The sequence below is a fragment of the Poeciliopsis prolifica genome, unplaced genomic scaffold (genome assembly GCF_027474105.1).
Source record: "Poeciliopsis prolifica strain line A6 unplaced genomic scaffold, Auburn_PproV2 SCAFFOLD036, whole genome shotgun sequence".
Taxonomy (NCBI): Eukaryota; Metazoa; Chordata; class Actinopteri; order Cyprinodontiformes; family Poeciliidae; genus Poeciliopsis; species Poeciliopsis prolifica.
The window spans coordinates 722,501-748,420 of NW_026562411.1; the positions used below are offsets into that span (position 1 = coordinate 722,501).

The following is a 25,920-nucleotide window of genomic DNA, read 5'->3' on the forward strand; positions in this document are numbered from 1 at the left end:
GTACGAGGCAGAGGCCTTCCGCACCTTTCAGATCAACCACACTCTGCAGTTTTAAATAGATGCTTCAAAATGTGCATCATTTTTTACATTTTCTTTAATTTATATTTCTGATTTTTTTATCTTTAATTCAGTTTTTATTACATTTTTTGCATTTATATTTTCATAATTTAAATTTTAATTATTTTCTGTTATTATTGTTGTCAGGCTGATGGACTACAGATGGTTTTTATGTAGATTTTTAGTTGAAATGTTTGATGCAGCAGCAGTCATGACTCAGCATCATCTCTGCCTCAGGTTACCATGACAACCACATGGTGGTCCGCTGGTTCTGGGCGGCTGTGGACCGGTTCAACAACGAGCAGAGGCTGCGGCTGCTGCAGGTAGGAGAGGTGCTGCCCCCTGGTGGAGGGACTGGCACAGCGGGGGGACTGCGTTCCATAACAGACTTTTATTGTTATAGTTGCTAAATATTATTGTTATGGGACATTGAGAGGAAACTAATCTGGACTTTATCACAGCTGCTGAGGCTTTTATTAATAAAAACAGATCAGCTGAATTAATTTAGAGTTTCTACCTTAAACTTCCAGCAGGATTAAGATGCAAACTATTAAAAGATATAAATGATATTTTAATCTGTGAAGTGGGTCACTAGTTTCTCTCTACATGATTTTGAACAATAAACCTGCAGCGTTTCCTTTTCTCTGAGGTTTTGGGTACAGCTGATTGTTTGACATCCAGTTGATCATGAAATCTTGATGTTGAACTCTGATCAGATGAATGATGGTGTCTGATTTCCTCCTGACGGTCCGGTCGACCCGGTTCTACTAGAACCAGAACTCCATCATCTGCTCCACCTCCAGCTGCTGTGGTTCTGAGTCCAACCAGCCTGTTCCCCTCCTGGCCTGTGGGGGCGCTGCACCAACAACCACTGCAGGAAACGACACTAAAACCTCTGAAGACGCTGAGAGCAACTTCCTGTTTCACCAGATGAACCAAGATGGAGGCGTCAGAGTTTAGTGATTTCTCTTTAGTCTTTGGCTGAAGACCAGGAGCCATTTCTGCTGCTAACGCTAGGCTAACACGTTGCCTTTGGCTGGATTTACCCAGAATGCCCTGCACTGTAGTCCACTTCCTGCTTTTGGAGCGCTCTCTGGTCCTCATGGCGTTCACATTCAAACTGAACCCAGACCTGGAGGACCAGAGGTCAGAGGTCGACCAGCATCAACACCTCACAGCAGGACCGGACTTTGACTAGGCAGTCAGTTTAAAGCGGAGTGATTGATGCGGCCTTTGTGTGAATCCCCCGTTTGTTCAGCAGCTGACGGTTTTCCTGTTTCTGCTGCAGTTCGTGACGGGAACGTCGAGCGTTTACGAAGGCTTCGCCTCGCTGCGCGGAAGCAACGGACCGCGCAGGTTCTGCGTGGAGAAATGGGGGAAGATCACGTCTTTACCCAGGTGAGGAGAGAGAGACGCTGCCCAGGCAGCTCTCCTTCAGGAGGATCATCTTATTCTCCACTTAAATAAACGTTGAACATGAAAGTTTCAGAAAGTAGAAGTGGAATTTTGACTCTTTTCTCTGAATTATCGGGCAGCTAAATGGAAATATTTCATATCTCAGTTTTTATTTTCACATTAAACAACCAACCACAGTTCAGACTGGTTTCCTGTTTAAGCCCCGCCCACCAGCTCTGATTGGTCCAGGGTTATTTCCTTTGGCTTCCTGTGATGTCAGAAGGTTCTGGAGGTGATTCTGACCTTGTTAGAACAAGCAGCCCAGATCCTCACCATGCCGACTCCAACCGGACCTGTGGCCCGGTTCTGCTGCTCCCAGTTCGTCAGGTTTCTGCTCCAGTGTTCGCTTCGGGTTTCCTTTGACCCTGTTGACCTTTAGCAACGAAATGTTAGCTGGTTCTGTGGTCGGACCCGATGGTTCTGAGACTGTTGGTCAGCTTTTTGGGTGTTTCTGTTCATTTAGCCTCAGGAGAAGCTGCCTGATAACTTGAGGTTGCAGTTCATCCATTCATCCCTCGTTTATCTGTTGGCTCATTCAGTTCAGCCTTTTGGTTTCTCTGTTGGTTTGTGGCACCGTCTCTCCGTCTCCCTCAGGGCTCATACCTGCTTCAACCGGCTGGACCTGCCTCCCTACCCGTCTTTCTCCATGCTGTATGAGAAGCTGGTGACGGCCGTGGAGGAGACCAGCACCTTCGGTCTGGAGTAGCGTCTGGAAACCTGTGGTCCGTTGAGGAGAATCAGAGAAGAAACAGACGGCGCACCAACCTGCTGCTCCTCAGTCGCTCCGGTTTCTGAGGAGACGGAACCAGAACCGCTGGATGTTGTAAAGTTTCTCGTTTCATGTGAACCCGTTTCTGTCACTGAGCCACATGTGTGCTTTATCTCAGCAGCCGCTCTGGCCGACCTTCACTCTGGGGTCACCTGCACTCACTCACCTGTTCGCACAAACCGGACCGCCTGGAGGACGGGCCGGGTCTGATGGGTTTGGTTCTGGAGAGCCGGTACTTTCCACACCTTTCTGACGAGCAATACTTCCACTTCCTTCTAACAGATGACATCACTTCCCACGTGGTGGCGAATGTACCAAACCTGCGGCTGAATGTACGAGTCCAGAACTCCAGAAGGTTCTGGACGGCTGGAGCTGGACGGGCCGGAGTCAGAAACACAGTGAATGCCATAATAAATATTACCTGGATCTGTTCAGTCCTTGAATGAGGTCAAAGGTTCTCAGCTTTGTGACCGAGTTCTGGTTCTGGTCCAGCTCAGTTCTGCTGGGTTTGGATCCAGGTTCTGCTGATGACCCAGTTCAGACCCAGCGCAGCTGCAGTGGTGGGCACGCTCCCACTAATGTGCTACATGCAGATCGGTTCTCTTTTAGTGCTTTTGCTAACTTTCAATATGTTTAGCACAGTTAGCTTATGCTAAGCTAAGTTTTTCAGATAAACTCCAAAGTGATGGTTTACTGGGTTTAATAAAGTTATCGACTGTTAAGAATTGTTCACGTAGCAGCAGTTTGTTTCTTTTCTGTTTATGATTAGCGCAGCGGCATTAGCTTCTGCTAAATCACATGTTGGTATAATGATTCTGTATTAGCTGAACTTGTGTTTATGATTAGCATGAGCTTCTGCTAAACACCCTGTTGATGTAGCGCTTTAGTGTTAGCTTCTGCTAAGAATCACATCGTTACAGCTCTGAAGCATTAGTGGAAGTAACAGCTGAGTTAGCGTTGCCCACCACTGAACAGCTGCTCCTGAGGTCACTACTGATGTTCTTCCATTTTGGTGTTGTGCTAAGCTACCCTCCAGAGCTGCAGCTAGCAGGGCTAACACACCATAGCGCTTCATAGCTGCAGCTAGCTGGGCTAACACACCTGGGTGCTCCAGAGCTGCAGCTAGCTGGGCTAACACACCAGGGTGCTCCAGAGCTGCAGCTAGCTGGGCTAACACACCTGAGCGCTCCAGAGCTGCAGCTAGCAGGGCTAACACACCATAGCGCTTCATAGCTGCAGCTAGCTGGGCTAACACACCTGGGTGCTCCAGAGCTGCAGCTGGGCTAACACACCAGGGTGCTCCATAGCTGCAGCTAATTGGGCTAACACACCATAGCGCTTCATAGCTGCAGCTAGCTGGGCTAACACACCTGGGCGCTCCAGAGCTGCAGCTGGCTGGGCTAACACACCAGGGTGCTCCAGAGCTGCAGCTAGCTGGGCTAACACACCTGGGCGCTCCAGAGCTGCAGCTAGCTGGGCTAACACACCATAGCGCTCCAGAGCTGCAGCTAGCTGGGCTAACACACCTGGGCGCTCCAGAGCTGCAGCTAGCTGGGCTAACACACCATAGCGCTCCAGAGCTGCAGCTAGCTGGGCTAACACACCATAGCGCTCCAGAGCTGCAGCTAGCTGGGCTAACACACCATAGCGCTCCAGAGCTGCAGCTAGCTGGGCTAACACACCTGGGCGCTCCAGAGTTGCAGCTAGCTGGTGCGTCTGACCTGTTGATGACCTTTGGCCAGATGTTGCCTGATCCTCTCCGCCTCTTCAGCCCGGATGTTTCTGTGAAGCTCAGCTGAATTTCTGGATGTGAGGATTGTTTTTGTCCCAGTGCCTCTGATGGTTTCCTCTTCCTAACTGGGACACCTGTCTTCAGTGAAACGCTGCTCTTTGTCCAAAATGTAAGATAAGACATCTGTCTGTCCTCCCGCTGGAGACGCTGCATGTTAGATCTACGGAAGCCTGTTGGAGTCAGACCACAGGAGCCGCGGTGGTTTCACTTTCCTCCCAGTGCTCCCAGTCCAATCCTGCATGCAGGGTCTGTCCGGTGCGGCTCCGTGAGCTGCTCCTGGCAGTGACCACTTGGTGGCGCTGTGTTATAGCTCCATATTGCATGTTGAAGTAGTTCTAGCTCCTGTGCATGAGGATTCCTGCTCTCCATTGACGGATTTGGGTCGGTTCGGGTCGGCCCGCCGGGCCAGCATGGTTCTGAACCGTCTATCTTAGTAATGAGCTGACTGGACCGGGGTTCGGAGAACCGTGTACAGAACCATGAGTCTGTGTGTAAGTCTGTCTGTCTGTCGTGTGAAAATATGTCCGTTTTGCACCGATTGTACCAAAGGTTCGGGCCTGGCGGAGCGGACCGGGAGGCCGGTTCTGGTCCGGTCCGACTCATCTCACCTCTGGGTTCATGTCTGGGGAACTTTGTGCATGAGGAGCTTCAGGTTCCGGTCGGACCTGGAGGTTCTGGAACATTTCCCTCCGGACCCGGACGCACTTTTCAGATCTCCACTCTATGCAAGGCGCCTGTATGTTTGTCTCCATTTCACTGAGATTGTAATAAAGAAACAGGAGGAGCATTTGATAGGACAGGCGGCTCTTCTTCTACTGTTTACCATCATAACCTGTCATTTTCCTTCTCTTTGTCTTTTCTAGCTGAATGTTTGAAGAATTAAAATCCAAACAAATACTCTTAAAAAATAGTCAAAACTAAATTTACAACTAAATATTCTTTAAAGCAAAACAAAAGGTTCAAAGAGGGAGCAACAGGTTGACTGAAACAAAATATTAAAAACATGAATTTATGTACAGAGGAGCCCAGACTGGACAAAACACAAGAGTCGAAATAATTCATAAATTTACTCAAGTAGAAATCAAAGAAATGACTCGAGTCAGAAAGTATTTGGTAAAAAGTACTGATAACTCAAGTTATCAATCATTTAATATTTGATCAGCAGACGGACCAAAATATAAAGTTAAAGTTTTGGTATTTTAGGGATCAAAATGAAAATAAAATCAGAAGAAAATGTTTCTCATTGAGTTTCGCTGCAGGTCTGAATGTTTCTGTTTTCCTCAGATATGAAATCAATGAGGTAAAAGTACGTTTCTAAAAAAGTTACTCAAGTAAAAGGAACTAGTTACTCTGAGAAGATTTAAATACTGGACCTGCAGGTCAGAGCTCAATGCTCACAATGCTTCATCGGTTCAGCTGAATATGTCTGGACTTTGACTAGGCCTTCATTTAGTTTCTTTGAGCCTTTTGGATCTTTGGGATCCAAAAGGCTTTTCTGTACGTCTTTCAGTGACGCACAGAACCGCGACCTGCTGCTCAGGTGGACTTACTTTAGAACCTACATAGAACCGGGCTCAGGAGTCACAATGAGAGCAGAAACATGTTTAACAAAGTCATGACTGAAAGGAACAAAAGACCTGCTGAGATTTTCAACAAAAAAATAAATTGAAATGTTTCTTCATTGAATTTGAACTTTGATGAGTTACATTTAAAATTTTAGATTTTACTGTTTGTGTTGAATTATAAACCTGGTTATTATAAATTATAAAAGCAAAACAAAATCCATGATGTGTGTATTATAATTCAAGAGGTCAGCTAATTCCCATATGACTTGGGAAAGTGTTTATTTTTGACTTATTTTAAAACACTACATCATAGGTCATGACCCATTTCTTTATACCAAATACTGTTAATTTTTACTTCAGTAGTTTCTTGGGTGTAATGATACTTTGAAGTCGTACTATTTTTACTTGAGGTCAATTTTTACTTTCCCATCATGTTTGTAAAGATCAGCAGGAATGGAAAGACATTTGCTGGATGAGTCGGATCCCGGGAAGGAAACGGAATTCCCACGGCTGTTCGAAAGAAAACTGTTGAAACTTTTAGCCAAACACGCCAGTGCGCATGCGCCGCAGTGGAGTGACGTGTCTGAACCATGTCAAACGGGATGTAAAAATGATCGAAAAGACTCCGGATAAACAAACAAACCAGGTGAACAGGAGCCAGAACCAGCCGTCCGGATCGCTTCACAGCCAGGTGGGTTCGCCAAGGCGGAGCCGAGAGGAACCGAACCGCTCGAACTCACTTTTGGACCGGATGCTTTAGAAGTAGTCGAGCTAACTTGGCGACCGTTGGCTAACCGGAGTGAACCCGCAGCTCGGTGACCAGTCTAAACTAGCCGCGCGGTTCGGTTCTGCTCTCTCGCAGGGCTGAACAGTCGGAACCGGACCCGGAAGACCGGGGGACCGGAGGACCGGGGCATGTCTCGGAGGCGGCTGGACAGCCGCAGCGGGCTGCTGGCCGCCGGGCTGCTGGCGGAGCCCCAGACCCCGATCAGCGCCGAGCCGCTGGAGGTCGGATATGACGTAACCGGAGAGCTGGGCAGGTGAGCGGCTCCTTTCCGACCCGGTCCGGTTCAACCGGGCTGGACCGGGACCTCATGTTGAGAGTTTCGGTTCTTCGGTAAAGCCTTTGGCTCCTGATCTGATCTGAAAGGAAAAAGTCAATTATTCAGACCGGAAATGATTTATTAAAGTTTTATGACAGAAACAAGAATCGCAGCAGAACCTTTTCATTCATATTTCAGTTTAGGTACAGCAGCATTTACTGATGTACATTATGGTCTGTTTTAGTGTGTGATTGGTCAAACCTTTATTTAAACATTAACATGTTTTCTCAGTTTTTACGGTAATTTCTGTATTTGTGAAGCGATTTGTCATTTGGGTCTCTGGTTCTGGTCCGGCAGGTTTTTAATCCAGACTAAATATCACTAATATATATTTGATGTTTCTATAAACCCAGTGCGGTCCGACCCGGTCCAGGTTCTCCTGGTTTATCCAACTGGACCATCAGGAGGATCCAGATTCTTGTTTCATGTTTTTTTCTGATCAGGTTCTGATCAGGTGTCAGTCAGTCAGTCAGCCACCTGACTGACTGACTGACTGACTGACTGACTGACTGACTGACTGACTGCCTGCCTGCTTCTCTGGCCGCCATGTTTTGGACTCTGGACTTTAACCTCGAACTGTGGTAACCATGGTAACCACATTGCGGTCATGTGAGGCCCGCTGGCTCTGCGGTGGGTGAGGAAGAACCAGAACGCAGAAAGGAGAACCGGACTCCATGTTGGTCTGAAACAGGAAGTGGAGGTCTGAAACAGGAAGTGGAGGAAGCTTCCAGCTGATCTGAGATCAGGCGTCCAACTGGACGCCTGATCTCAATTGCATCGTCCAACTGGACCTGACTGAAGGTTGGACTGAAGGTTGGACTGAAGGTTGGACTGAAGGTTGGACGGCTGGCTGCCAGGCAGCACCTGCCGATCCCAGAGTGGATGATTCCAGAACCGCCTGGTCCAAACTGTTCTGATTAGTCCAGAGGTGGAAACAGTAGATGTGGTCAGCGTCTGGGTGGTCCAGTCAGTCCCAGGTCTACCGGACCGACTGGACCGGACCGACTGGTTCTGGGAGGAAGCTGGATCTAGTCCTGCTGATCAGAACCTGATCTGCATCTACAAACTGCGTCCTCATCAATATTATCGTCAATATGATTATTTGTTGATGGTTTTTTTTGTTCTGCCCAGAAATTATTTTATTATTTAAATACATCTCATATTTTTATACATTTCCTTTTCATAAATATATTTTCCTCCTGTAAAAGTCGGATCAGAACCAGCAGCAGGTCTGGATGGTTTAAAACTTTTGCACAGACCTGTCTGCAGGTCCTCAGTGGGTTCTCTCTGACCTCTGACCTCTGACCCAGGGGGAAGTTTGCGGTGGTGAAGCGCTGCGTGGAGAAAAGTTCGGGGAAAGAGTTCGCCGCCAAGTTCCTGAGGAAGAGAGGAGGCGGGGCCGGGACTGCCGGGCCGAGGCCGTCCATGAGATGGCGGTTCTGGAGCTGGCCCGGAACAGCCCGCGGGTCGTCAACCTGTACGCCGCCCACGAGACCGACCACGACCTGGTGCTGCTGCTCGAGTAGTGAGTGGACCTGGGGCCCGCCGGGTTACGGTTCCAACTGGGTTCTGACCCGGTTCTGATCCGGTTCTGTCTGCAGCGCCGCCGGCGGGGAGATCTTTGACCTGTGCGTGTCGGAGGAGCTGCTGCCTGAGGCCCAGGTGACCCGGCTGATCCGACAGACCCTGGAGGGGGTCCAACACCTGCACCAGAACCAGCTGGTCCATCTGGACCTTAAGGTCTCACACACACCAGAACCAGAACATGAAGCAGGTCCATTTAAGCATTCAGTATTTCTCTGGGTTCCTTTTTTCAATGTTTAATTTTCTGACTCCATGTTTGAAAAGTTCAACTAAATTTATTGACTTTATTTCATTTATTAAAGTTTATGAGATGTTTATTCTGGTGTGGCAGCAAATGAACAAACTGCTGCTGGACCGGTTCTCCCGACCAGAACCGCTTCACGGCCCGACCAATAGAAACGTTGGTTCGTTCTCTGCAGATTTTTTCTCCATCTGATTTGAGGTTCTGCTGAAGTTCTGGGTCGGTCCAGTCAAAGCCCGGACCGGAGGGAGCGGTGGCTGAACCCTACTTGAACTTTGACCTGAACCGGTCTCACCGGGTCGGCTCAGACCGGACCTCTTTGTTTCTTTGCTGGTTCTGAAAGCAAATATGAGTCAGAGTGGAAAGTGGACCTGCTAATGATGTCGACGGCTGCGTAAACCCTCTCCTGACCCGGTCCGGTGAACTCGTCCTCCATTTTGTCCTCCAGCCTCAGAACATCCTGCTGACCAGCCTGGCGCCACCGGGCGACATCAAGATCGTCGACTTCGGCCTCGCGCGGCGCCTGGGGACGACCGGCGAGCTGCGGGAGATCCTGGGAACGCCCGAGTATGTAGGTAAGACCCGACCCGACCCGACCCGGTCCGACCTGGTACAATCGGACCCGACCTGACCCGATCGAACCGGACCCGACCCGGTCAGGTCCGGTCCGACCTGGTACAATCGGACCCGACCCGGTCCGGTTCAATCGGACCTCCGTCTCCATTAGTAACAAAGCTGATTCCAGCTTTTCTTTCTGCTGGTTTCAGGGGAAAGTGATTGACCTTTGACCTCAGTGCACTCCACACTTTTCAGATCTGTAGCCATAGAAACACTTTGAACCGTTTCCTCTGGTCCTGCTGTCAGCACAGGAAACAGGAAGTGATGAAACTCTGAATGACATCAGACTTCCTGTGTTTCAGCTCCAGAGGTTCTGAGCTACGAGCCGATCACCACGGCGACGGACCTGTGGTGAGTCACCTGGCAGGGGTAACCATGGCAACAGGGTCAGGACGTCCGGTTAGATTTAATCTTCAAAATAAAATATGAAACATTTCGAAACGTCAGAGGAACGTGGAGCGAGGATTTGGTTCTGCTCCGGTTCTCTGACCCGGCTCTCTGACCCGGCTCTCTGACCCGGCTCTCTGACCCGGTTCTCTGACCCGGCTCTCTGACCCGGTTCTCTGACCCGGCTCTCTGACCCGGCTCTCTGACCCGGCGCTCTGACCCGGTTCTCTGACCCGGCTCTCTGACCCGGCTCTCTGACCCGGCTCTCTGACCCGGCGCTCTGACCCGGCTCTCTGACCCGGCGCTCTGACCCGGCGCTCTGACCCGGCGCTCTGACCCGGCTCTCTGACCCGGCGCTCTGACCCGGCGCTCTGACCCGGCGCTCTGACCCGGCTCTCTGACCCGGCTCTCTGACCCGGCTCTCTGACCCGGCGCTCTGACCCGGCTCTCTGACCCGGCGCTCTGACCCGGCGCTCTGACCCGGTTCTCTGACCCGGCTCTCTGCTCCGCCTGCAGGAGCGTCGGCGTCATCGCCTACATGCTGGTGACGGGCGAGTCGCCGTTCCTCGGAGACGACAAGCAGGAGACGTACCTGAACGTGTCGCAGGTCAACGTGGATTACAGCCGCGACGCGCTGAGCCGCGTCTCTGAACTCGCCGTCGATTTCATCAGGAAGCTGCTGGTGAAAGCGCCAGAGTGAGTACGGAACCGGGACGGAACCGGGACGGAACCGGGACTATTGGGAAAGTCTGTCATTATTATTGAAGACTCAGCAATTCTTACCAAATTTAGCCTCTGTTCAGAACCTCTGTTCAGAACCTCTGTTCAGAACCTCTGTTCAGAACCTCTGTTCAGAACCTCTGTTCAGAACCTCTGTTCAGAACCTCTGTTCAGAACCTCTGTTCAGAACCTCTGTTCAGAACCTCTGTTCAGAACCTCTGTTCAGAACCTCTGTTCAGAACGTTTCTCTGGAGCGATGAACCTTTGGGTCGATGTGGATCCGGATCAGCCGAAAGTTCTGACCTCTGACCTCTGATTGGCCCGCAGGGACCGGCCCAGCGCCGCAGAGTGCCTCAGCCACCCATGGCTGTGGCAGCAGCCGCTGTGCCTGAACCCGGAGCCGGTTCTGGTCCGGCCCGTCCGGGAGCGGAGCTGCGGTGCCAAGTGGGCGGCGCCGCAGGAGGACAAGGAGAACTTCCTGGACTCGCCCCATTCCCACGCCAAGAGGTTCCGCCTGGAGGAGGAGACGGCCGGAGACGGCGACTTCTGATGACCCCTGAGGCGAAGCGGCGCAGACGGCTTCTTCTTCTTCTTCTGTTTTAAATAATTTTAGCTTCCAGAAGCTCTACTCTGCTTCACTGATCCTCCAGTCCAACCAAAGATAACAGCTTCCTGATTCTGTCCAGCTGCCCTGCGGGACGCCTCCATGACGCCTGCACTGCAGCATCTATGTAGGGAATCTATGCAGTTTGAATCTATGCCTTAAGGTAGGGAAACTTGTCAGGGTCACCAGGAAGAGCCGCCTGCTGCCGTCGCCAGCAGAACCGTTCGTAACGCCGCCGCTCCCCGCGGGATCTCTGCACCCAAAGTAGCTCAGGGTTTAGTTGTAGAGCAGCTGATGTTCGCGCCGCGCACCGTTTCCTGTCGGGACGTACGGCGGCTAACGGGCGCAGCTAACACCCAAAACTAGCTGCAAACACTTGAACGATGAAACTCCAAAACAAAACAGAAAAACTGAAGGAAACGAGCGAAATGGAAAACAGCAAACATTGTAAACTCAGTCCTCCGCTCCACCAGGGGGAGCCTGGAGATATTATGCTGCTGGTCTGTTATAAAAACTATTGAAAAAGATGTGAAGTATTTCTTCCTTCCTCCAACATTCCTCCTGAGGGCCTGCTCCAGATCGGCGCCCCCTGGTGGTCTGGAGGATTTCAGTGGAGGCGTTAGCAGAGTTTCCGTTTCCTGAGTTTTTCTGATCGATAGGTTTTGTATTGGCATCATGTTTTTTATCGTGTTCGCACCGCTCGGCCGCCGTACGTCACTTCCTCCTTAGCACTTTCTTCCTGTGCAGGAAGGAAGGGGCGTGTCTGAAGCCTCTCCGAGTGATGATCTCAGGGCGCCGCTCCGCCTGCCGCAGGCCTGCTCTTGTTGTTATTAATGTTATTTATGTGCTGGACTGATTCTGGATGTTTTATGAAACCATGAGCTCATGTCTTAATGTTGGCTGATTGTGGAGGGAAGCAGCTGATTGAGGAGGCTTTTATGCTGAAAGGAACTGAAGGAAGTAGAAACGTGTTGCAGGACGACTCTGCAGGAGTTTGGATTGTTGGGCAGCTGAAGGAGAGAAACGAGGGAGCAGAGGAAGTGAGAGGCGGCGTGCCGCAGCGGCTGACCTCATGACCTCACCGCGGGGCACAAAGGGCTCAGTGAGGACGCACCGTCCCGGGATGCCCCGCGCCGCCGCCGCCGTAGGGAGCCGGTCTGACATCAGCTGCTTCAATGGACCTCCATGTTTGTTCTGCTGATTCCTCCTGTTCCAGTCAAATCAGCCACAAGCACAGAGACCAACGGCTGAAACGATGTAACTTTATTTTATTTGTTTTTTAATGTTTGAGCGGAATTACATCTTGAACAGAATAAATAATCTGTAATCTGATAACTGCTGGCTAATCTGTAGGCGTCACACAGCAAACTGGAAAAGCTCATTAAAGTTGTAGAAAACACAATCAGCGTGGCGTGTCTGTCCCAGTGGCGCCCCCCTGCTGGCCACCAGCAGCACTACAGCAAGGAATGCATCAGAAGTTACATTCAGCAGAAACATCTGGAAAAGCAGCTGCTCAGTTCCTGTTAGCCGCACTGCTAACTGAGGAAGAAGAGGAGGTGATAAAGAGGGGAGGTGCTTCATCCATCCTGGAGGCCAATCATTTATATTTTATTGATTATGGAACTGTTTTAATTTCAGCTGCTGAAACCAGAACTGGATGGATGTTTGGTTGGATGCTGAGATATTTGACTCCATGGTAGAGATAAACTGGGATAGTTTTGTTTTGGAGGCAGTAGTGGCAGCATCATGCTGTGGGCTGGTTTTCCTCCTCCGTCCAGTGGCTAACAGGTTGGCTGACCCGATCCAAACTGGTACTGGACCTCCTCTCCACACTCCCAGTGATGCCCATCAGAACCGAATCAGAACCTCACAGTCAGTTCTGAAGAGTAATTAAAAACCCAAAATGATCGGCCCGGACCTTCTGATCCGGTCTGTTTCCTGTGTTGGATCGGTTCTGAGGCTCACAGTTCTGCCTATAGGTTCTAACGGGTCGGGTCAAGTTCTGGAGCTTTCTATCAGAACCAGAACCGCCATATTTCACTTCATCAAAGGAAGAAAAATAAAGCCTGGGTTCAGACTGAAGGAATGAAAGAGGCTGTTTACCTCCGGTACGGAAGGCCAGAAGAGACAAAACCACATATTAGCTCATTAGAAAGATACATGTGCATTTATTTAAGACTATTAAATATGAAAATCAATAATTTAGATGCAAACTTATAATAGCCAATGCATAAAATGAATTGTGTTTACTTATGTTTCCTGTTCCTGAAGTCAAACTGAAACCATTTATAATGTTTCATTACATCAAGTATTTATTTATTTAAATTAATGTTTAATTTTGTCATTTCTGGGCCTCCTTACTCTGAATGCTACATCATATATAATTAGATTAAACATTAAATAAACATAAATGTAAACATGTTTCCCTCACGTTCATAAAGTTCTAAGACCAAAACAGGAAGCAGAACTCAGAACTCCAGGATGACCCGGAAGTGGTTCTGGATGGACGGCGGCTCGTCCTGGAAGTGCAGCTTCCTGCTGGGGCAGGCGCCCAGCTCCTCCAGGGTCTGGATGAACACGCCGTACTCGCGGCCCACCCAGGCCCGTATGGGGTCGCGCACCTCGTAGGGGGTCACGTGCGCGTGCACGGACACGCCGCTGGCCGCCAGCTCCCTCAGCGCCTCGCGGTCCGTCACCCAGGTGCGGCTGCCGCCCGGGTGGCCCCCGTCCAGCCAGAACATGTCCGAAATCCGCTGCACGAAGGCGGCCATGTTGGGGTCGGCGCGCGCCCCGGGCAGCTCGTACACCAGCTGGTTGAGAACCACGCAGCCCTTACTGAAGCCCACCAGGGTCAGGGAGAACCCGGGCGGCAGGCCGCCGGCGCCCCCTGCAGGTGGCAGCTTGGCCCGCTCCATGGCGTTGGTCAGCAGCGACCTGACAAGAGAAGAAGAATCTCATCATCATCATCAGCTGTGATTCTACTTCCTGAAGAGTTTAAAGGTCAAACAGACAAAATCGCATTTACATCCAAAACCTTGAAACGAAACATCAGGATTTCTGTCCATTTCTGGACTTTATGCTAATGCTAACAAAGCTAATGATTAATCATCACAGTTTATTGATCAGCAATAAAGTCTGCCATGCATTTCAAGTTCTGATTCAACTGTTGGTTGGACGGATGGACACAGTTGGATGGACAGACAGACGGTTGGATGGACCGACAGTCGGTTGCATGGACCGACAGTCGGTTGGATGGACGGACAGTCGGTTAGATGGACAGACAGACGGTTGGATGGACCGACAGTCGGTTGGATGGACGGACAGTCGGTTAGATGGACAGACAGTCGGTTGGATGGACCGACAGTCGGTTGGATGGACCGACAGTCGGTTGGATGGACAGACAGTCGGTTGCATGGACCGACAGTCGGTTGCATGGACCGACAGTCGGTTGCATGGACCGACAGTCGGTTGGATGGACCGACAGTCGGTTGGATGGACGGACAGTCGGTTAGATGGACAGACAGTCGGTTGGATGGACCGACAGTCGGTTGGATGGACCGACAGTCGGTTGGATGGACGGACAGTCGGTTGCATGGACCGACAGTCGGTTGCATGGACCGACAGTCGGTTGCATGGACCGACAGTCGGTTGGATGGACCGACAGTCGGTTGGATGGACCGACAGTCGGTTGCATGGACCGACAGTCGGTTGGATGGACGGACAGTCGGTTAGATGGACAGACAGACGGTTGGATGGACCGACAGTCGGTTGGATGGACGGACAGTCGGTTGCATGGACCGACAGTCGGTTGGATGGACCGACAGTCGGTTGGATGGACGGACAGTCGGTTGGATGGACCGACAGTCGGTTGGATGGACGGACAGTCGGTTGCATGGACCGACAGTCGGTTGGATGGACCGACAGTCGGTTGCATGGACCGACAGTCGGTTGGATGGACGGACAGTCGGTTAGATGGACAGACAGACGGTTGGATGGACGGACAGTCGGTTGGATGGACAGACAGACGGTTGGATGGACCGACAGTCGGTTGGATGGACCGACAGACGGTCGGATGGACCGACAGTTGGTCGGATGGACCGACAGTCGGTTGGATGGACGGACAGTCGGTTGGATGGACCGACGGTCTTTGTGTTTCTTGGAGAAGTGAAGATGACTACTGAGGCAGATCTTCATCATCTGGACAAACAGAAGTAGAAATTTGTTCCCCAGATCTTTCCTCTGTTCATGTTCCTGCCTGAGAACGTCCTGGGTCCATTTGGACCTCCCGACCCCTACTGACCAATTGCCCGACCCCTTACCGGCGGTGAAGGGAACCGACCTGAGCTGGTGAAAACCTCCGCCGTCGGCGCTGTAGCCGCTGTGCTCCGGCGCACCGAACATGTTGCTCTCCACGAAGTTCTGGTAGCAGCTGAACTTGTTGAGGTACATGCGGGAGGCTTTGACCACCCAGATGTTCCTGTTGGGGAACCGCTGGGCCAGAACCAGAGCCACCTGCTCCAGACTCCAGGATAGAAACTGAGACGCCTCCGGCTGCAGGGACATCTCCTCCTTGAAGTTCTGCCAACGGAAAAAACAAGATTTCAATTCAACGTCCATAGTTCAACCTCACCAAACAACCACCAGGTGTCGTACTGGAGCGTCGGACCGATCCCAACCCAAACGGTTCTGGAGGAAACCGCTCCTGACCGGATCTTTGGTTCTGCCTCAGGTCGGTGAGAAGCAGAATCTCTGAGCTCATCGTCTGCTGGATCACAGACAGCTTGGCCTGCACCAGCAGAACAGGACCTCTGGTTCTGTTCGGTCCAGACAGAACCAGAACAGGTCAATGACAGCAGATAAAACCAAGTAGGAACATATTAATGATCCCACTTCACATATTGAAGAGTTTCATATTTAAAACTACAACCCAAAACTTTATTGTTCTGGTCCAGACTGAACAGGAAGTGCTTCACCGTTCAGTTTGAGGACGAGACCAGAGCCCGTCGATCCGTGCTACCCGTCGATCCGTGCTACCTGCTGCTGATGCTGCGTCACATTCTTATATTGTGTTTATATTGTGTATATATTGTGTATATATTGTGTTTATATTGTGTATATATTGTGTTTATATTGTGTCTATATTGTGTTTATATTGTGTATATATTGTGTTTATATTGTGTATATATTGTGTTTTATTGTGTATATATTGTGTTTATATTGTGTTTATATTGTGTATATATTGTGTTTATATTGTGTATATATTGTGTTTATATTGTGTTTATATTGTGTTTATATTGTGTATATATTGTGTTTATATTGTGTATATATTGTGTTTATATTGTGTTTATATTGTGTATATATTGTGTTTATATTGTGTCTATATTGTGTTTATATTGTGTATATATTGTGTTTATATTGTGTTTATATTGTGTATATATTGTGTTTATATTGTGTATATATTGTGTTTATATTGTGTTTATATTGTGTATATATTGTGTTTATATTGTGTATATATTGTGTTTATATTGTGTTTATATTGTGTATATATTGTGTTTATATTGTGTATATATTGTGTTTATATTGTGTATATATTGTGTTTATATTGTGTATATATTGTGTTTATATTGTGTCTATATTGTGTTTATATTGTGTTTATATTGTGTATATATTGTGTTTATATTGTGTCTATATTGTGTTTATATTGTGTTTATATTGTGTGTATATTGTGTTTATATTGTGTTTATATTGTGTATATATTGTGTCTATATTGTGTTTATATTGTGTTTATATTGTGTTTATATTGTGTATATATTGTGTATATATTGTGTTTATATTGTGTCTATATTGTGTATATTGTGTCTATATTGTGTTTATATTGTGTCTATATTGTGTATATATTGTGTCTATATTGTGTTTATATTGTGTTTATATTGTGTGTATATTGTGTTTATATTGTGTTTATATTGTGTATATATATTGTGTCTATATTGTGTTTATATTGTGTTTATATTGTGTGTATATTGTGTTTATATTGTGTCTATATTGTGTATATATTGTGTCTATATTGTGTTTATATTGTGTCTATATTGTGTCTATATTGTGTATATATTGTGTTTATATTGTGTCTATATTGTGTTTATATTGTGTTTATATTGTGTTTATATTGTGTCTATATTGTATATATTGTGTTTATATTGTGTTTATATTGTGTTTATATTGTGTATATATTGTGTCTATATTGTGTTTATATTGTGTCTATATTGTGTCTATATTGTGTTTATATTGTGTTTATATTGTGTATATATTGTGTTTATATTGTGTTTATATTGTGTTTATATTGTGTATATATTGTGTCTATATTGTGTTTATATTGTGTCTATATTGTGTATATATTGTGTTTATATTGTGTTTATATTGTGTATATATTGTGTTTATATTGTGTTTATATTGTGTATATATTGTGTTTATATTGTGTATATATTGTGTATATATTGTGTTTATATTGTGTTTATATTGTGTTTATATTGTGTATATATTGTGTTTATATTGTGTTTATATTGTGTCTATATTGTGTTTATATTGTGTCTATATTGTGTATATATTGTGTTTATATTGTGTCTATATTGTGTTTATATTGTGTTTATATTGTGTATATATTGTGTTTATATTGTGTCTATATTGTGTTTATATTGTGTTTATATTGTGTTTATATTGTGTATATATTGTGTTTATATTGTGTTTATATTGTGTATATATTGTGTTTATATTGTGTATATATTGTGTTTATATTGTGTATATATTGTGTCTATATTGTGTTTATATTGTGTTTATATTGTGTCTATATTGTGTTTATATTGTGTTTATATTGTGTTTATATTGTGTATATATTGTGTTTATATTGTGTTTATATTGTGTTTATATTGTGTTTATATTGTGTATATATTGTGTTTATATTGTGTATATATTGTGTATATATTGTGTTTATATTGTGTCTATATTGTGTATATATTGTGTTTATATTGTGTATATATTGTGTTTATATTGTGTATATATTGTGTTTATATTGTGTTTATATTGTGTATATATTGTGTTTATATTGTGTCTATATTGTGTATATATTGTGTTTATATTGTGTATATATTGTGTTTATATTGTGTATATATTGTGTTTATATTGTGTTTATATTGTGTATATATTGTGTTTATATTGTGTTTATATTGTGTTTATATTGTGTTTATATTGTGTTTATATTGTGTTTATATTGTGTATATATTGTGTATATATTGTGTTTATATTGTGTCTATATTGTGTTTATATTGTGTTTATATTGTGTATATATTGTGTTTATATTGTGTCTATATTGTGTTTATATTGTGTTTATATTGTGTCTATATTGTGTATATATTGTGTTTATATTGTGTCTATATTGTGTTTATATTGTGTTTATATTGTGTTTATATTGTGTTTATATTGTGTATATATTGTGTTTATATTGTGTCTATATTGTGTTTATATTGTGTTTATATTGTGTTTATATTGTGTATATATTGTGTTTATATTGTGTTTATATTGTGTTTATATTGTGTATATATGTGTTTATATTGTGTTTATATTGTGTATATATTGTGTTTATATTGTGTCTATATTGTGTTTATATTGTGTTTATATTGTGTTTATATTGTGTATATATTGTGTTTATATTGTGTCTATATTGTGTTTATATTGTGTTTATATGTGTATATATTGTGTTTATATTGTGTCTATATTGTGTTTATATTGTGTTTATATTGTGTTTATATTGTGTATATATTGTGTTTATATTGTGTTTATATTGTGTATATTGTGTTTATATTGTGTTTATATTGTGTATATATTGTGTTTATATTGTGTTTATATTGTGTATATATTGTGTTTATATTGTGTATATATTGTGTATATATTGTGTTTATATTGTGTTTATATTGTGTATATATTGTGTTTATATTGTGTATATATTGTGTTTATATTGTGTTTATATTGTGTTTATATTGTGTTTATTGTGTATATATTGTGTTTATATTGTGTATATATTGTGTATATATTGTGTTTATATTGTGTTTATATTGTGTATATATTGTGTTTATATTGTGTATATATTGTGTTTATATTGTGTATATATTGTGTTTATATTGTGTATATATTGTGTCTATATTGTGTTTATATTGTGTTTATATTGTGTCTATATTGTGTTTATATTGTGTTTATATTGTGTTTATATTGTGTATATATTGTGTTTATATTGTGTTTATATTGTGTTTATATTGTGTATATATTGTGTTTATATTGTGTATATATTGTGTTTATATTGTGTATATATTGTGTCTATATTGTGTCTATATTGTGTTTATATTGTGTTTATATTGTGTCTATATTGTGTCTATATTGTGTTTATGTTGTGTTTATATTGTGTCTATATTGTGTCTATATTGTGTTTATATTGTGTTTATATTGTGTTTATATTGTGTATATATTGTGTTTATATTGTGTATATATTGTGTTTATATTGTGTATATATTGTGTTTATATTGTGTTTATATTGTGTCTATATTGTGTCTATATTGTGTTTATATTGTGTTTATATTGTGTATATATTGTGTATATATTGTGTATATATTGTGTTTATATTGTGTATATATTGTGTTTATATTGTGTTTATATTGTGTATATATTGTGTTTATATTGTGTATATATTGTGTATATATTGTGTTTATATTGTGTTTATATTGTGTATATATTGTGTTATATTGTGTATATTGTGTTTATATTGTGTTTATATTGTGTATATATTGTGTTTATATTGTGTATATATTGTGTCTATATTGTGTTTATATTGTGTTTATATTGTGTCTATATTGTGTTTATATTGTGTTTATATTGTGTTATATTGTGTTTATATTGTGTTTATATTGTGTTTATATTGTGTATATTGTGTTTATATTGTGTATATATTGTGTCTATATTGTGTTTATATTGTGTTTATATTGTGTTTATATTGTGTATATATTGTGTTTATATTGTGTTTATATTGTGTTTATATTGTGTATATATTGTGTTTATATTGTGTATATATTGTGTTTATATTGTGTATATATTGTGTTTATATTGTGTTTATATTGTGTTTATATTGTGTATATATTGTGTTTATATTGTGTATATATTGTGTTTATATTGTGTATATATTGTGTTTATATTGTGTTTATATTGTGTCTATATTGTGTTATATTGTGTTTATATTGTGTTATATTGTGTTTATATTGTGTATATATTGTGTTTATATTGTGTATATTGTGTTTATATTGTGTATATATTGTGTATATATTGTGTTTATATTGTGTCTATATTGTGTATATATTGTGTTTATATTGTGTATATATTGTGTTTATATTGTGTATATATTGTGTTTATATTGTGTTTATATTGTGTATATATTGTGTCTATATTGTGTTTATATTGTGTTTATATTGTGTATATATTGTGTTTATATTGTGTGTATATTGTGTTTATATTGTGTTTATATTGTGTATATATTGTGTTTATATTGTGTATATATTGTGTTTATATTGTGTTTATATTGTGTATATATTGTGTATATATTGTGTTTATATTGTGTATATATTGTGTTTATATTGTGTCTATATTGTGTTTATATTGTGTATATATTGTGTTTATATTGTGTCTATATTGTGTTTATATTGTGTATATATTGTGTTTATATTGTGTATATATTGTGTTTATATTGTGTTTATATTGTGTATATATTGTGTTTATATTGTGTATATATTGTGTTTATATTGTGTCTATATTGTGTATATATTGTGTATATATTGTGTCTATATTGTGTTTATATTGTGTTTATATTGTGTCTATATTGTGTATATATTGTGTATATATTGTGTCTATATTGTGTTTATATTGTGTTTATATTGTGTTTATATTGTGTCTATATTGTGTTTATATTGTGTATATATTGTGTTTATATTGTGTCTATATTGTGTTTATATTGTGTATATATTGTGTTTATATTGTGTGTATATTGTGTTTATATTGTGTTTATATTGTGTATATATTGTGTTTATATTGTGTATATATTGTGTTTATATTGTGTCTATATTGTGTATATATTGTGTATATATTGTGTTTATATTGTGTCTATATTGTGTATATATTGTGTATATATTGTGTCTATATTGTGTTTATATTGTGTTTATATTGTGTCTATATTGTGTATATATTGTGTTTATATTGTGTCTATATTGTGTATATATTGTGTATATATTGTGTCTATATTGTGTTTATATTGTGTTTATATTGTGTCTATATTGTGTATATATTGTGTATATATTGTGTTTATATTGTGTCTATATTGTGTATATATTGTGTATATATTGTGTCTATATTATGTTTATATTGTGTTTATATTGTGTTTATATTGTGTGTTTATATTGTGTATATATTGTGTTTATATTGTGTATATATTGTGTTTATATTGTGTCTATATTGTGTATATTGTGTATATATTGTGTATATATAGTGTCTATATTGTGTTTATATTGTGTGTATATATTGTGTTTATGTTGTGTTTATATTGTGTATATATTGTGTTTATATTGTGTCTATATTGTGTATATATTGTGTTTATATTGTGTGTATATATTGTGTTTATATTGTGTGTATATATTGTGTATATATTGTGTTTATATTGTGTATATATTGTGTATATATTGTGTTTATATTGTGTATATATTGTGTTTATATTGTGTCTATATTGTGTTTATATTGTGTTTATATTGTGTTTATATTGTGTATATATTGTGTATATTGTGTTTATATTGTGTTATATTGTGTTATATTGTGTATATTGTGTTTATATTGTGTATATATTGTGTATATATTGTGTTTATATTGTGTATATATTGTGTTTATATTGTGTATATATTGTGTCTATATTGTGTCTATTTTCTGGGCCCGGCCCCCTCGGCTGCGCAGCTGCGTGACGCCCCTGGTGGAATCTGACCTGGATGTCTCCGTGGAAGAAAACAATGTGTCTGCTGCTCTCCTTGGTTCCGGAGCTGCTCTCTTCGTCTGGTTCGGGCCGCAGCAGCAGCAGGTCGTTGACCCGGTTCGGCCCGCAGCCGGAGACTCCGACCAGCCGCTGCAGGCGCCTCCCGCTCGGGCAGCCGGAGCCCTGCGGTGCCCGGCTTCCCGCCACGGAGCTCGTGTGTTCGGCCACGGTGATGAGAGAGACGCCCGCTGCTAAAGCTCTGGGAGACAACATGGAGTCCCGGACTGGAGTCCGGACGGGTTCTGTCTGAGGCAGTGAACGCTGCTGCTGGCTGGCAGCACCGCAACGGCTTCCTGTCCCGCAAACTGCAATAAATACTGTCAGTTAGCAACAGTGACCCGCCGCGCACTGCGCCGCATTTTTAAACAAATTCACTCAAACACTAACAGTTAGACCGTTTGTGACCACAGAGCGGCGCTGTTTCCCCAAAATACAACCAGCAGCTGATGTACTTCCTGTAACAAAGAGACAACACAAGAGGAGTCCCGCCAACCTACTTCCGGTTCCGGTTCTGGTCAACAGAGCTTTTCAGCCACATTTTTCTGCGAACCAAATAAATGTAGTAAGAACGAAACTAAATCCTTCAAGAAATACACATTAGATTGGAAATGAATGTCACTGAATGTTTCGGAGCACCGAAACATTCAGTGACTTATATTTGACTCATAAGTTAACTCGTAAACACACCGACTGGTTTGGTTGCAGGAACCAAATTCATCCAGAAGATGGCAGCAGAGATACTGGACGCTTTATCTTGTTAAAACCCAAACAGGAAGCGGTGCACAGTGAACTGTCTTGCTGTTTGAACTTCAGCTGAACGTGATGTCGTGTGTTAAAGTTCATCTGACGGCACTAAATGTTTTTTCCTCTCATGCACCGACAGCTGAGTCCGGTTTGCTGCAGGCTGGACTTTGGACCTGCAGGTTCTGTTCAGGTTTGCAGCAGATTCTCTCAGTTCCTCTGAAAGGTGACCCGCTACAGAAAGTCACGATTGGATTCAGACTTTGGCTTCATGGGAGATTTTAGTTTTGCTGCTGCTTATGCAATTTTGTAGCTAGTTTCTTCACATGAGTAAAAGATGAAAAAAAGTTCAAATCATTTATCGGACCAAACATACAAATTCATCAGCCATAGCATTTCGCTCATGGATTTGTTCCATGATGGTTTTGCTGGTTCCATGATGGTTTTGCTGGTTCCATGATGGTTTTGCTGGTTCCATGATGGTTTTGCTGGTTCCATGATGGTTGTGTTGTTGCAGGATCATGACCTCTGGGACTCTCGGGTCACGTCTGGTTGCTTGTCTTCTGAACGTCTCTGAGGCTCGTAGGACGGACCTGGTGGAGAACGTGGCCAAGGCTGCTTTGTACGACGCAGCAGGTCAGTCAGTCACATTTTCTTATATCTTATATTTTCACGGCTAAATTTAATTCAGCTAATTTAAATTAAGTTGATCTTAAATTAGTGTAGTTTCTCTAATCTCAAATCAACTAAATGTAACTTTAATTTAAGCCAAAGTTAAAGGAAATTTAAGATGAAGTTTAATTTAATAAGATTTAATTTGATAAATTAGTAAATTATTAGTAAATTAGATAAATCTAACTTAACTAATTACCACAAGGTCTTTATTTATTTATTTTTTTAACAGAAAGGAGAAATCCTCATATTCAGAGAAAAGCTGCTGATTCAATAGACGTGACCAGTTATTACAGATCAGATTTTTATAGAAACTCGTTTAAATTGTTTGATAAAACATTTAACAGCGTTGAACCAACTTCTCCTCTAACTGCTAATATATTATCATGAAAAAGAAATTCATCCATCCGTCTATCCATCCATCCATCTTCCAGCCATCCAACCATCCATCCATCCATCCATCTTCCAACCATCCATCCATCCATCCATCCATCCATCCATCCATCCATCCATCCATCCATCTTCCAGCCATCCAACCATCCATCCAACCATCCATCCATCCATCCATCCATCTTCCATCCATCCATCCATCCATCCATCCATCCATCCATCCATCTTCCATCCATCCATCCGGGTCGCGGGGGCAGCAGCTGAAGAATGGAGGCCCAGGCTTCCCTTTCCCAGCCACTTCTTCCAGCTCCTCTGGGGGAATCCCGAGGCGTTCCCAGGCCAGCTGAGAGACATCGGCTCTCCAACATGTCCTGGTCTTCCCCTGGTGGGACCTGAACACCTCACCAGGAAGCCTCCACCCTGACCATCTGGATGGAGCCTCAACTGGCTCCTCTCGATGTGGAGAAGCACCAGCTCTACTCTGAGTGCCTGCAGGATGACCGAGCTTCTCTCTCTGTAAGCGAGAGCCCAGCCACCCTATGGAGGAAACCCATTTCAGCCGCTTGTATCCGCGATCTCATTCTTTTGGTCATGACCCAAAGTCATGACCATAGATGAGGGTAGGAACGTAGATCGACCGGTAAATCAAGAGCTTCGCTTTTTGACTCAACTCTCTCTTCACTACGACGGACCGGCACAGCGCCGCTTCACGGTGGACGCTGTGCCAATCCTCCTGTCGATCTCCCGTTCCCTTCTTCCCTCATTCGTGAACAAGATCCTGAGATACTTAAACTCCTCCACTTGGGGCAGGACATCCCCCTCGACCCGGAGAAGCACTCTACCCTTTTCTGGCTCAAGACCACGGCCTCGGACTTGGAGGCACTGATCCTCATCCCGGCTGCTTCGCACTCGGCTGCGAACCGCTCCAGTGAGAGCTGCAGATCATGACCTGATAAAGCCAATAGGACCACATCATCTGCAAAAACCAGAGATGTGATCCTAAAAACGGATCCTCTCATCACCTCGGCAGCGCCTAGAAATTCTGTCCATAAAGGTAATGAACAGAACCGGTGACAAAGGGCAGCCCTGGCGGAGTCCAACCCTCACCAGAAACGAGCCCAACTTATTGTTGGCAATGCGGACCAGACTCTGACACCGGTCATACAGGGACCTGACAGCCCATATCAAAGGGCCCAGTACCCATACTCCTGGAGAACCCCCCACAGGGACACGGTCGAACGCCTTCTCCAAGTCCACAAAACACATGTGGACCGGTTGGGGGAACTCCCAGAACCCTCCAGGACCCTGCTGAGGGTGTAGAGCTGGTCCAGTGTTCCACGACCAGAACCAGAACCACACTGGTCTTCCTGAATCCGAGGTTCGACTATCCTACAGACCCTCCTCTCCAGGACCCCTGAATAGCTCTTGCCAGGGAGGCTTAAGAGTGTGATCCCTCTATAATTGGAGCACACCCTCCGGTCAGGGGGACCACCATCCCACTCTGCCAATCCAGGGGAACTGCCCCTGATGTCCATGTGATACTGCAGAGTTGTGTCAACCAAACCAACCCTACAACATCCAGAGCTTTAAGAAACTCCGGGCAAATCTCATCCACTCCCTGACAGCATCCCTCACCAAAGGTGTCCACCAACAGGTTCGAGGGTTGCCGCCACGACAGGCACTGACAACCTTGCTGCCACAGCTCCGATAAGCCACCTCAACAATGGAGGCATGAAACATGGTCCACTTGGACTCAATGTCCACCACCTTCCCAGAACATGTTCGAAGTTCTGCCGGAGATGGGAGTTAAAGCTCCGTCTCACAGGGGACTTAGCCAGACGTTCCCAGCACACCCTCACAACATGTTTGGGCCTGCCAGGTCTGACCGACATCCTCCCCCACCACCAGAGCCAATCACCACCAGGTAGTGGTCAGTGGACAGCTCCACACCTCTCTCCACCCGAGTGTCCAAAACATACGGCCACAGATCCGATGAAACGACGACAAAGTCATTCATCAAACTGGGGCCTACGGTGTCCTGGTGCCAAGTGCACATATGGAGACCCTTGTGCCTGAACATGGTGTTTGTTATAGACAATCTGAGACGAGCACAGAAGTCCA

At 43.6% G+C, this 25,920-nt stretch overlaps 3 protein-coding genes across 3 annotated transcripts in view; 2 read left to right on the forward strand and 1 right to left on the reverse strand.

The window, feature by feature from the left end:
- hecw2a (HECT, C2 and WW domain containing E3 ubiquitin protein ligase 2a) overlaps positions 1 to 2,275 on the forward strand; it is a 32,657-nt gene extending 30,382 nt beyond the window's left edge. Inside the window, 3 exon segments of the mRNA XM_055052838.1 lie at positions 295 to 380; positions 1,346 to 1,455; positions 2,107 to 2,275. Of these exon segments, the coding sequence (XP_054908813.1) occupies positions 295 to 380; positions 1,346 to 1,455; positions 2,107 to 2,218 (308 nt within the window). The 3' untranslated portion in view covers positions 2,219 to 2,275.
- Positions 2,276 to 6,115: 3,840 nt separating this feature from the next.
- LOC129374436 (serine/threonine-protein kinase 17B-like) lies at positions 6,116 to 12,297 on the forward strand. Its single transcript, XM_055052844.1, is given in 9 exon segments — positions 6,116 to 6,329; positions 6,501 to 6,678; positions 8,052 to 8,127; positions 8,130 to 8,266; positions 8,343 to 8,481; positions 9,015 to 9,141; positions 9,487 to 9,535; positions 10,088 to 10,267; positions 10,619 to 12,297. Coding segments are annotated over 8 exon segments (1,056 nt in total). The 5' UTR covers positions 6,116 to 6,329; positions 6,501 to 6,553; the 3' UTR covers positions 10,842 to 12,297.
- On the reverse strand, positions 12,278 to 22,437 carry cunh2orf69 (chromosome unknown C2orf69 homolog). Its single transcript, XM_055052846.1, has 3 exons — positions 21,949 to 22,437; positions 15,235 to 15,473; positions 12,278 to 13,829 (listed from the first exon to the last, which is right to left on the reverse strand). Exons 1-3 carry the CDS (start codon positions 22,207 to 22,209, stop codon positions 13,364 to 13,366), a joined length of 966 nt encoding a protein of 321 aa, XP_054908821.1. The 5' UTR covers positions 22,210 to 22,437; the 3' UTR covers positions 12,278 to 13,363.
- Between the last annotated feature and the right edge of the window lie 3,483 nt (positions 22,438 to 25,920).

Excerpts from the sequence above, each read along its gene's own strand:
- cunh2orf69 (XM_055052846.1), bottom strand. The coding sequence starts at position 22,209 with ATGTTGTCTCCCAGAGCTTTAGCAGCGGGCGTCTCTCTCATCACCGTG. Across the intron at positions 15,474-21,948 it reads TCTTCCACGGAGACATCCAG|AACTTCAAGGAGGAGATGTC; the intron begins GTCAGATTCCAC and ends TTCCGTTGGCAG. Across the intron at positions 13,830-15,234 it reads GGAGGTTTTCACCAGCTCAG|GTCGCTGCTGACCAACGCCA; the intron begins GTCGGTTCCCTT and ends TTCTCTTGTCAG.